Source organism: Mytilus galloprovincialis, chromosome 2 (genome assembly GCF_965363235.1).
Source record: "Mytilus galloprovincialis chromosome 2, xbMytGall1.hap1.1, whole genome shotgun sequence".
Taxonomy (NCBI): domain Eukaryota; kingdom Metazoa; phylum Mollusca; class Bivalvia; order Mytilida; family Mytilidae; genus Mytilus; species Mytilus galloprovincialis.
This window is the reverse complement of record NC_134839.1, coordinates 6,552,022-6,564,514: the sequence shown is the minus strand read 5'-3', so window position 1 is coordinate 6,564,514 and position 12,493 is coordinate 6,552,022. Positions and strand designations below refer to the sequence as shown.

The window sequence follows — 12,493 nt, the reverse complement described above, 5'->3', positions numbered from 1 at the left end:
TAACGAATAGGGAATAGGGAATAGGTAACCAACTTGACGCCCATCAGTTTTAGTTGGTAACTAGGATTTGTTTTCTCTCAATTGATTTACAAACTTTAAACAGCGTCTTATATCATAAGATATCTTAATCAAAGTGATGGATATCACTCATGGAAAGATTAGAAGAGTAGTTTGAATAATTTCATATTAAGGTATGGTGGGGGAAAATGAACATTTATAAAGCACTATTGCTGAAAATTGCATTTACAGCAGGTCTTTAGAAGGAAACTTGCTTTTCCAGGATGAGGATAAAATGAGCTCAATTAAATACTATGGGTCTCTTAATTTGCACTATTTTATTTAAACTGCAGTTTATATCTTATCGAAATTATGTTGCCGGTTCTGAACATGTTTCAAAAAACAAAAAATGCAAAAATTCTTCTAGTAAATGTTACCAACTATCCTTGTAAGACATAAATCTGGACCAACAGCTTAAAACTTTAAAGTGTCAACAAAAAAATGAAAAATGTTGTTTTAGGGTATTTTGTAAGTTGAAACAGAGGTTATATGGCATTGAAGATTAAAAGTTTTAGAGTGCCTATTGATCAATTTTTAAAGTATTTTTCAACACAGGGCATTGAAAAACTTCTTATTGAAATGTGGATTCTTTCTTGATTGCAAAAATATATATTCACTTCTAAAATAGACTTATTGATTGATGGAAAATAAACTAATAAACAATGGTTTGTTATAATTAAAAGTTTTAAAATTTTTAAACTGTTTCAAGCCAATTCCTGATAAAAAAAAGTTGTACTAATTTAATTGTTGATTAATTACAGGTGATTATTGGAAATTTATCAAGTAAATTATAGGCCTTACTTAAATACCTTTCATTTACTCATATTTATATTCATATTTCATTTTTTTTTTAAGATCTTGTTCATCCATTAATCATTTATCTTTCAGATATAATTTACAGAATCACTTTATGTAATGTAGATCAAAAGTAATTGGCAATAAATAAATCTATCATCCTTATCAATACCAAACATCTAATATACACATTTGTGTATTCAATTATGAGGTCAAATACTTGTGTATTAAATACTTGTGTATTAAGAATTATATGTATATTGAGTGTTCTGTATAATTATGTAAGACTGAGGTTGATAGGTAATGTGGTCAATTTGATTGGCAGTTTAGGAGGTGGGGCATTGTAATTTAAGGTCCACCTTGTCTCTGATTGTTTACTGATGATGACAGTTGTCAATCATACTAGTTGAATCAATACCCAGTTACCTAATCAAAATGTTTTTTAAAAAGCCTGCACATCAACACACCTTAATGACATACATTTTTGAATGAACTGCTCCAATAATATACCCAGTTTTTTTTCAGTTTATATGTGTAGTATGTGCACATACATGAGAACCATAGGGAACTATATTTCAGTGTGAATACATTTAGTAACAGTAGCTAACCTGTCCTGTTGTTAGGGAGGCCGGTGCCTAAGTAAAGATTTAGAACAAGTTCTAATCTTTCCAAAAAGTATATGAGATATCTTCTACAAACTATATTATATACTCTATATTTTATATGAGATATCTTTAATATATAGTTTATGTGATATCTTATATATTATTTGAGATATCATTAAATTAAAGATATCTCAAATAATATATAAGATATCACATAAATCTTATTTATTATATGAGATATTTTAAAGTTAGAATAAATAGTAAAACAACTTGCCATACTTTTACCTTTTGAATATAAAACATTTTGAATAACTTCAAAAATCAGTAGTTGTCACCTTATATGTCTCACTTTCACTCCATCATGAGCAGGATAAAATGAACAACAGATGAATATTTATAAATTTTATCCTTAAATAAAAGTACCCATAATCTACAGTACAATAGTTAAAGCTTATACATTCTGGTGGCAAAATAAGTACTACATGTACTCCATAATGCATAAATATAAAAATATTTTTCTTCAATGCACATTCCTTTATTGCCTTCTATACGATAGCACCATAACCTGTCAAAAAGTCAACTGCAAATTTTGAACACATGCATAAACATTTTGTACTAACTGAATATTTGAGTCAAGTAAGGCCTATCATTCATTTTTGGGTAAAAGAAAACACTATTTCATATAAACTAACTAGAGGCTCTAAAGAGCCTGTGTCGCTCACCTTGGTCTATGTGCATATTAAACAAAGGACACAGATGGATTTATGACAAAATTGTGTTTTGGTGATGGTGATGTGTTCGTAGATATTGGCCAACCCCTGTGACGCCATATTACTTTAATGAACACTTGTGCTGTTAACAATATATCTATCTATAATGCACTTTGCCCAGTAGTTACAGAGAAAAATATTTTGTAAAAATTTACCAAAATTTACGAAAATTGTTACATTTTACCCCTATGTTTAGCCATGGCGGCCATCTTGGTTGGCAGGCTGGGTCACCAGACATATTTTAAAACTAGATACCCCAATGATGATTTTGGCAAAGAAGTTTGGTTAAATTTGGCCCAGTAGTTTCAGAGGAGAAGATTTTTGTAAAAGATTACAAAAATTCAAGAAAAATGGTAAAATTGACTATAATGGGCAATAACTCCTTAAGGAGTCAATTGACCATTTTGCTCATCATGACTTATTTGTAGGTCTTACTTTGCTGTTTACAGTTTATCTCTATTTATACTAATATTGGAGATAATAACCTAAAACAGCAAAATTTCCTTAAAATTATCAATTCAGGGGCAGCAACACAACAACCGGTTGTTTGATTCATCTAAAAATTTCAGGGCAGTTAGATCTTGACTTGATTAACAATTTAACCCAATGTAAGATATGCTCTAAATGCTTTGATTTCAGAGTTATAAACCAAAATCTACATTTTACCCCTATATTCTATTTTTAGACATGGATGCCATCTTGGTTGGCTGGCCAGGTCACCGGACACATTTTTTTAACTACATACCCCAATGATGATTGTACCCAAGTAGTTTCAGAGGAGAAGATTTTTGCAAAAAGTTAACAGACGACAGCAGGACAACGGACGCCAAGTGATGAGAAAAGCTCACTTCATGCACTTAGGGCCAGGTGAGCTAAAAACAAGAATGTGTCCATAGTACATGTGTTCAATGGACCATGAAATTGGGGTCAAAACTCTAATTTGGCATTAAATTTAGAAAGATCATATCATACAGAATATGTGTACTAAGTTTCAAGTTGATTGGACTTCAACTTCATCAAAAACTACTTTGACCAAAAACTTTAACCTGAGGGGGAATGAACAGATGGACCAACAGACGAATGAACGGACGGACCCACAGACCAGAACACATAATGACCCTTTTACTATCGTAGGTTGGGCATAAAAATCTGTTCAAGTGTCAACATGGTCAATAAAGCCTTAATATCTGCATACATGTACATATGAAATTTTTTAATAATGTGCATATACATGTACACATGAATATTGATTATTTAAATATAAATGTATGACCTGGATTAGGTCTGGTACATGTATGCTGTTTTTTTAGACAAAAATATCCAAATCTTTTAGCATGTTTAGTGCATATTCATCTTTCTGTATTTCTTTTTTTACAAATCTCCTGTCTCTTAAGCCATGAAGATAATACATGCAAAATTATTCAATGGAAAGCCAAAGCTGATTGACCAAAATATTTGTACGTGAAATCCAAAACTGCTTCTAACATGTCTAATGACAGTGTACATGTACATATACCGAAATTCATTCAATTATAAGCAATACATATTGTCTTTGAACAATGAAAAATAAACAAAAATACATACATATAGTTTGACTGAGATATAATCTATAATAAAATGCTTGGCTGAGTGTAGCCTGATACAACAGCAGAGGTTGAATCTTGGAACAGTTTGGGCAAATTTGGACACAATATTCAAGCTTGATACTGTCTGAATTTGGATTGTGATCAAATTTTTGAATTAATATAGGTTTCTGTCACAAAATGAATGTGGTCAAAGATCTCAAAAATCTATTGCACAATACTGTGCAATTGAAGATTTTTTTTTGCTCTTCTGTTGTATAAAAAGTGCAGGTACATACACATATCTCTTGTGTGATCATCGTTACATAGTACATGTAAGTGTAAATGTTTGTGTATATATAAAAAAAGCATGGTACATGTAAATAAAAAAAAGCAAGAATATTGACTAGGTTTGAATAAGTAATTTACATGTACATGTTTGACTTCAAAATTGTTAGTCATGACTCATAACAAATGCACTTTTATTTAGTTAAGTGGATTGTATGGTCAACTTAAATCAAAAATTGAATAATATACAAGTGCGTTTTAAAAAGTTATGTTTATAATTCTCTTGCTGTACAACAATTATAAAAACTGTACATGTCAAGACTGTAAAGAAAGTTTTTCCTCTTTATTACATTTATATATATATACATGATATACATTGTATATGAAAAGCATTTTTTTAAATGATTGTTTTTCTTTTTTTAATTCATGCATTAAAACTTATATGCATCAAGGATTTGTATAATAAATCCAATATATAGTTTAAGTCTTACTATACAAATCTTTGAAAATATGTATGGCTTAACTAAACTTTTGTTCACCATTTAGAAGAAAATTAATAATTCTGAATATTAAAGCACACATATTTTATGTGTTTTTTTTTAACCTCATTACTATTGAATTTGCTTATCTAACTTCAAAGTGTTCTTGCTCTTATCCATACAATCTTAACATACATGACAGAGCAGTAGTTTATATGTTCTGTTCTCTTCCACAAAAATTAAACAACGAAAAGGAAGAAAGGGGGTGATATGGCGCCCCAAGCACCCATGTCAATGCCCAATAAAACCTTTTGAATAGAGCATATACATATAACAACCCTATTATGATTTTGTATTCAAAGTGGTAGACAGCAGAAGGGTCTGCAGATTTGCTCTCCACAGAAACATGCACATATTGAGCAAAGATGCATTCTTAGGACATTTTGATCCAAAGAATGTAAGATATAAGCCATTTAGAGCAGTTTGACAAAAATTTAGCATCACATCTTGAATATCAAGAAAAAATACAATCTTTAGACTCTTGTCAATGTTAATACACTGTTGTAAGATCTGCAATTGGTATTATACACTTTTATAAATATGTACATTTGTACATACAGAGACACATACAACAATATATACATTTGTACATACAGAGACGCATACAACAATGTGTACAATGTTATACACTATAATGTACTATATATGTCTCTGATACATAACTTCTCTTAAGCTTCATTTAAAAAATATTGAATAAGTAGCTGGCTTATAATGGCCTTAACAAAAGCCATTGTATTTGGTTTACACATTGCAGATTTTGTGTGGCTTGCCTTGAATGTAATCAACTAGCTGTGCAGGAAGTGGCAATTTACCAACATCGCGGTAACTCACAAGATGAAGAATAGCTCTACGGCACAAATATTGCAGGTTAAGTCGTACAATGGGTAGTTTCTGTGTTATCACTTTACGATTGTATGCATGGTTTTTCATTACAGCAATCGTAGCTTCACTTGGTGAAAAGTACGGGAAGACTTGTAAATTTATTACCTCACTAGCAGGCCAGTAGCACCCTCGGACATCTATTCGAAGCAATAGTTCAAAGTTGACATAACTTATAACTGCCACAATATTTGTCCGATACTCTTTATTATAAAGAGGATGAACACATCTAACAACTATATAGTCCCCTAAGGGACTTGATTTTATCTGCTGGATTGATGCTGGGAGACGAAAGGTACCACTCTTTCTGACAACATTCCAGTCACCAATAGATCGCAGTTCTATTTCTTTGTAAAAGGCAGTCAAAACAAAATTGTCCCCTGCTTGAGAGTTGAATGCTAGCACATGGGCTCTGAGTGTTGGAGGCACAGCATTAATCCTGAGTTTTGATGCATGCGGCATCAATGATATATTCTCTATCATGTAATTATCTGGCAGCGAAACAATTCTAGTTAAATTATCAGGGCGTATCAACAACTGATGTTTGTTAGGAGAGATATAACACTCGTACCATCTCTTGCAATGGTAAAACACAACAAAATGTCCTAAAACTTGCTTATTTTCCAAGTCTAAAATGTAAAATCTTGGTGACAAGTGATATCTATTTGTGTTAATTTGAAGAACTGCCATGGTGTCATGGTAACCAACTATGCTGCATTCCCGTCTGTTCCTGTTGTGTCTGCTATGAAGCCAGTAAGGATCTTCCAATCCAGTCAAGGGAATTCTGGGAAGTTTAAATGAAGAAAGCTTCCATTTTTGTTTTTCAATCAATGTTAATTCTGATTTTGATTTTAACTGGGATACGAGCTGTCTTCCATCGTATGTGTCTGGTTTGACTAATATGCCATGACGTTTTCTTGCCTCCCGACATGTTGTAAAATCAGCAAAATCAGTAAACCCTTCCACATTTTTGTACTGTTTTGCCCATTTACTATATGATGTTTGAGTTGACCATAATGGTGGTGCAGATAATAACTTAGTATAATAACTGTGTCTATTTGTACACAGATCTTCTTTCTGGTTACTGCTAGCATTCCCCATTATCAGTATAAAACTGGCTTCTGTTAACTACTTTCATTTCCTATTCACAATACTCATGTTCATTCTGGTCACTCTTTGCACATTTATTTAACCATTCCACTACCCCAGCTCTTCTGATACCTTGTGAATCTTCATCTGAAAAAGAAACAACAATTTTTCTCTCTTAAGGTCTACCAAATGATATTCTGAAACTTTTAACATGCTAAACTTATATATTTCAAGATAAAAGGCAATAAATTGACAGACAGGCACAATAAATAACCAGATGCTCTGCAGGGTGCAGCTTTATATGACCGCAGAGGTTGAACCCTAAACAGTTGTGGCAAGTATGGACACAACATTTAACCTTTGATACAGCTCTGAATTTGGATTATGATTAAATAGTTGACACAACATAGGTTTCTGACACAGAATGAATGTGGTCTAAGAACTTAAATATAAAAACTTAAAAATTTTAAATTGGACATTTACCTATTATGGTCCAATATCCAAAATCAAAAAACATGGTTAGATTCAGCATATCATAGAACCCCCAAGAATTCAATTTTTGATGAAATCAAATAATGTTCAATTTTAGACCCTTTAGATCTCAATGTGGACCAATTTGATAACCGGGCAAAAATATTAAAAATTTAAATACATGGTTAGATTCAGCATATTGAAGAATCCCATATATATTCAATTTTTGTTGAAATCAAACAAAGTTTAATTTTTGACCCTTTGGACCTTAATGTAGACCAATTTGAAAATGGGACAATACTGTGCAATTGAATATTTCTTGCTATTGCTCAAAACTGTGCAATTGAAAATTTCTTGCTATTGCGGAATATTGTGCAATTAGATATTTCTTGCTATTGCGCAATACTGTGCAATTGAAGATTTCTTGCTATTGCACAATACTGTGCAATTGAAGATTTCTTGCTATTGTGCAATACTGTGCAATTGAAAATTTCTTGCCATTGCACAATACTGTGCAATTGAAGATTCTTGCTATTGCGGAATACTGTCATGACTGTGCAATTGAAAATTTCTTGCTATTGCACAATACTTAATATAATAATTTTGGACCAACTTGAAAACTTGGCCCATAATCAAAAATCTAAGTAGCATATCAAAGAACCCCAAGAATTCAATTTTTGTTAAAATCAAGTTAAGTTTAATTTTGGACCCTTTCGCGTTAATGTAGACCAATTTGAAAACAGGACCAAAAATTAGGAATCTGAATACACGGTTAGATTTGGCCCCTAATTCCTAAACTGTTGGGACTAAAACTCCCAAAATCAATCCTAACCTTCCTTTTGTGGTCATAGACCTTATGTAAAAATTTCATAGATTTCTGTTCACTTATACTAAAGTAATTGTGCAGAAACCAAGAAAAATGCTTATTTGGGGCCTTTTTGGCCCGTTAATTCCTAAACTGTTGGGACCAAAACACCCAAAATCAATCCCAACCTTCCTTTTATGGTCATAAACCTTGTGTTTAAATTTCATAGATTTCTATTTACTTTTACTAAAGTTAGAGTGCGAAAACCAAATGTCTTTGGACGATTGGACGACGACAAAGTGATACCAATATACGACCAAAAAATTTTAAATTTTTGAGGTCATATAAAAATTACAAATGCATGTACATGTACATGTAGATATACTAGCACTAAACATAAATAGATACAAACACTAAAATGATTGCCATGTCTACTAAAAATTATAATTCAAAATATGAAATTATGGAAATTACAGTATCATGATATTTTTTTTTATAAAAGACTAGATTATGATGAGTGAATTATGTAAACTAGATTATCACTGCAGCCTAATACCCTAGGATGACCCACTACAGTTATTGAAACTTATTTCAAGTAAAAGTAAACAAGAGTGCACACACTGAAATGTCTCGCCTTCTTTTCTAATCATTCATATTATGTTGATAGCCCTAAATATAAAGCGTTATTACACCTGTCACATTAACTTAACATTAACCAAGAAAACTAAACATTGACCAATGAACCATGAAAATGAGGTCAAGGTCAGATAAACCATGCCAGGCAGACAAGTACAGGTAACAATTCTTCCATAAAACAAATAAAGTTGACCTATTGCTTATAGTTTAAGAAAAACAGATCAAAACACAAAAACTTAACACTGAGCAATGAACCGTGAAAATGAGGTCAAGCTCAAATAAAACCTGCACGACTGACATATAGATCATTAAATATTTCCATAAACCAAATATAGTTGACCTATTGCATATAGTATTAGAAAAAAAAAAAAAAACTCAAAAAACTTAACTTTAACCACTGAACCATGAAAATGAGGTCAAGGTCAGATGACAAATGCCAGCTAGACATGTACACCTTACAATCATGCCATACACCAAATATAGTATACTTATTGCATACTGTATAAGAAAAACAGACAAAAACACAAAAACTTAACTTTAACAACTAAACCATGAAAATGAGGTCAAGGTCAAATGATACCTGCCAGTTGGACATGTACACCTTACAGTGCTTCCATACACCGAATATACTATACCTACATGACCTATTGCTTATAGTATCTGAGATATGGACTTGACCACCAAAGCTTAACTTTGTTTACTGATCCATGAAATGAGGTCAAGGTCAACTGACAGGCATGAGGACCTTGCAAGGTACATACATGTACATACCAAACTTATAATAAGAGAGAATTTAACATTACAAAAAATCTGAACTTTTTTTTCTAGTAGTCACTGAACCATGAAAATGAGGTCAAGGACATTAAATAGACAATAGACAATAGACAATATTTTATTCGCACAAACACATTTACATTAAATGGTTATGGCATACAAAATTAAAACAATAAACTGACAATAGTTAAATTGATTATAACTATATTAGAGTGACAGTGGTATTCACAGCGAAGAAGAAAAAGGCTATAAATATCAACAGTTTACACATTGTTAATGTTCATGAACAATTATAAAAAAGAACACAAACAAAAATTAGGTTGCATAGTTACACAGATGTTCTTAATAAAAGACAATCATTAATATACTTTATGGTGATTTTTATAATGACTGGTAGACTGCTATTTAAAAGTACAGTCAAATGATTTAGTGTTATAGTGGACTGCAATTTAATAAAATTGAAATTAAGATTTTTATTAATATTTTGTATATAGGTATCCCTTAATGATTTATAGCATGGACAGATTGAGAAGAAATGGTATTCATCCTCAATTTCTTGTCTGTTACAGGATAAGCAAATGCGTTTATTTCTTTCAATGTTGGTATAACGCCCTCTTTCAATTGCTAGGGAATGCGCACTTAGTTTAAATTTACTGAAAACTGATCGGTCGGTTTTGAATTTACATATATCAATATATGGGGGCCTTTTTCTAATTCTTTTAGTATGACAAAAGAAATTTAATTTTTCACATTTATTGATAGAGCAATTCATAATTTGATAAGCCTGGTCATAGATTCTTTGTTGGATACTATTTATGTGATATTTTAAATTAAAAGTATTAAAAGTGAGATGACCAAAACCTAATTTATTTAACCAGTCTTTTACAATGTTAACCCATTTACTTGTTTTCTCTACATTATTATATATTTTATGGGATATACAGTATAGGCAAACTGTATTAAACATATTAAACATGTGACTGACGGAAACTTCGTAACATGAGGCATCTATATACAAAGTATGAAGCATCCAGGTCTTCCACCTTCTAAAATATAAAGCTTTTAACATGTTTAAGAAGTTAGCTAATGCCACCCCTGTAGCCACCATATCCGCCGTCGCCAGATCACTATATATCCCTATGTCGAGCCTTCTGCGACAAAAGTTGCAGGCTCGACAAAAATGACAGTTTTCTGGCATTTTCATATGATTCATAAATGTATACATGATATACAATGATTTACATGTATATCTAATCTGGACAGATAAAAACCGTATGGTTGATTACAACTAAGCTGCAGAATGATTAATCTGTCAGTAACTTTAGTTATTTGTAAATATAAGCTACCAGAGATTTTCTTAATCTTTTTCAAGATAAATTCAAAATTTGTGTTTGCCTATACTGTATATCCCATATAATTTAAAATTCCCTATTACTCCATATAAGCAAGATAAGCACCCATCTTTCAAAATTCAGAACCACCATCCTAGCTATCATTCAATTCCTCATCCTTCAAAAATGAAAGTCTTGTATGCTACATGTATTTTTGTGGCAAGCAGTGAAGGGGCCTGGTATATTAAGTTGTATAAATGTTTGTCAAATAATCCAAACATATCCATATTTCTTCAAAATCTTGAAATTGTGTTTCGGAGAAGGATTTTTGTGCGGATTGAAAAATCATTTTCATCTGTTCTACTCAAATTTATCATTCCCTTTTGCATTTTTTGTTAACATGGTAAACATTTATGTCCTGAATTTTGTGTTGCAGAATAAGCATTTTCAGTCTTTCATGGGCAAAATTTTTTATTTTCAGTTTTTACCATGCTTACCAGGCTAGAATATATTATATTCATCTTTGAAATCCCTTGGAATCATGAGCAAACTAATGTTTGTATGAATTGATCTTAATTAAATACAAAGTTGTTTTATATTACATTTACACATTTTTCAGCATTTCCTTTTTCAAAAATTTCAAGACAGTAAAATAACATTTGTACATCATGTACATGCTTTTGGTTTCCTTAATTGACTTTATTACATTTTTAACGTCTGGATAATACATTGTAATATTATGGTCATTTACCATATAATGCATTTTCATTGGGTATATTAGAACTGAAAGGAAAATCCAGCATCCAGGGTCCATTATAAATATATTATCATGTATATGCATCTTCATTACTCCCTTGTCATGCTTGTAGATTTTAAAAAAAGAGCAGGCTAGTCGTAATGCTATTGTAACAAAGCAGCACTGCCAACACCAGAGCATAGGCGGATCATGGGGGGACTGTGCCCCCCCCCTTTCATGGGAAATATTTGGTTGATTATATAGGGAATCACTGAAGCATGACTGGAGCCCCCCCCCCCCCCCCCCCCCAGTTGATCATGAGTACAACTCCACAGGTGAACAGAGGTCTTTGTTAATACTTGACTTTCATTATCAAAAGTTAATCATGGTCAATAGTACAAATGTTTCAACGAAAGAATTGTTGTACACATGCATTCTCAAGAGATGCAGCAGGCTTTGACAAAACTGAAATTTTCAGAGGACTCAATAAGGGTCATTAAATAGGTTGCAAGTTGCAAAATCATGTTCCTATCTCACACTAGCATTTTATTACAAAAAACCTGCAAAATACGTCAATTGGTCTATACCAATTATATATGTCAATTGGTGGATTGTACGTCAATTGAGGTATAATCCACCAATTGGTGGTTATTCCTGACCTGAAAAATGCCATCCCCTTGATACATATGAAGTCAAATGTACTATGGCGTTCCAAGTGTAAAGCCTCCATCTGATTATTAGTGTTGTTTAAATGTTTATGAAGAGGCATGTCAGGTATGTACGTTACTACATGTATCTTCGAATTGTAAAAGCTGATTACTGATATAGGATTTTGCCATAATTTGGCATAAAACGTGCTAACAGTGTATATTGCTAATTCAAATCGCTTTGAAAAAAATTAACCCTAATCAATAAAACTTGCTACTTCAGTAATTCTGTCAAATTTTAATTGGACATACACATTGTTCTGTAAACTACCTACATTGTATTAATGTTTATTTTCGATCTTCGTCAAAGGGGATTCTAAAGTGTGGGGAGAGGAACGATTCAATGTGTAACGAAAAAGACAAACACGTCCTTCTGTCTACTCGCCACTCTTTTCTACAAACTTGATGTTTTAAAATTGGTGCGAGGATTTGTATAAGATAAGATGAGA

General features: G+C 31.9%; 1 protein-coding gene across 1 annotated transcript; it reads right to left on the bottom strand.

The window, feature by feature from the left end:
• Positions 1–1,844: 1,844 nt before the first annotated feature.
• LOC143062767 (uncharacterized) lies at positions 1,845–12,375 on the bottom strand. The gene is made up of 2 exons (XM_076234546.1): positions 12,320–12,375; positions 1,845–6,731 (listed from the first exon to the last, which is right to left on the bottom strand). The coding sequence occupies exon 2, from the start codon at positions 6,594–6,596 to the stop codon at positions 5,358–5,360; it is 1,239 nt and encodes a 412-aa protein (XP_076090661.1). The 5' UTR covers positions 6,597–6,731; positions 12,320–12,375; the 3' UTR covers positions 1,845–5,357.
• Between the last annotated feature and the right edge of the window lie 118 nt (positions 12,376–12,493).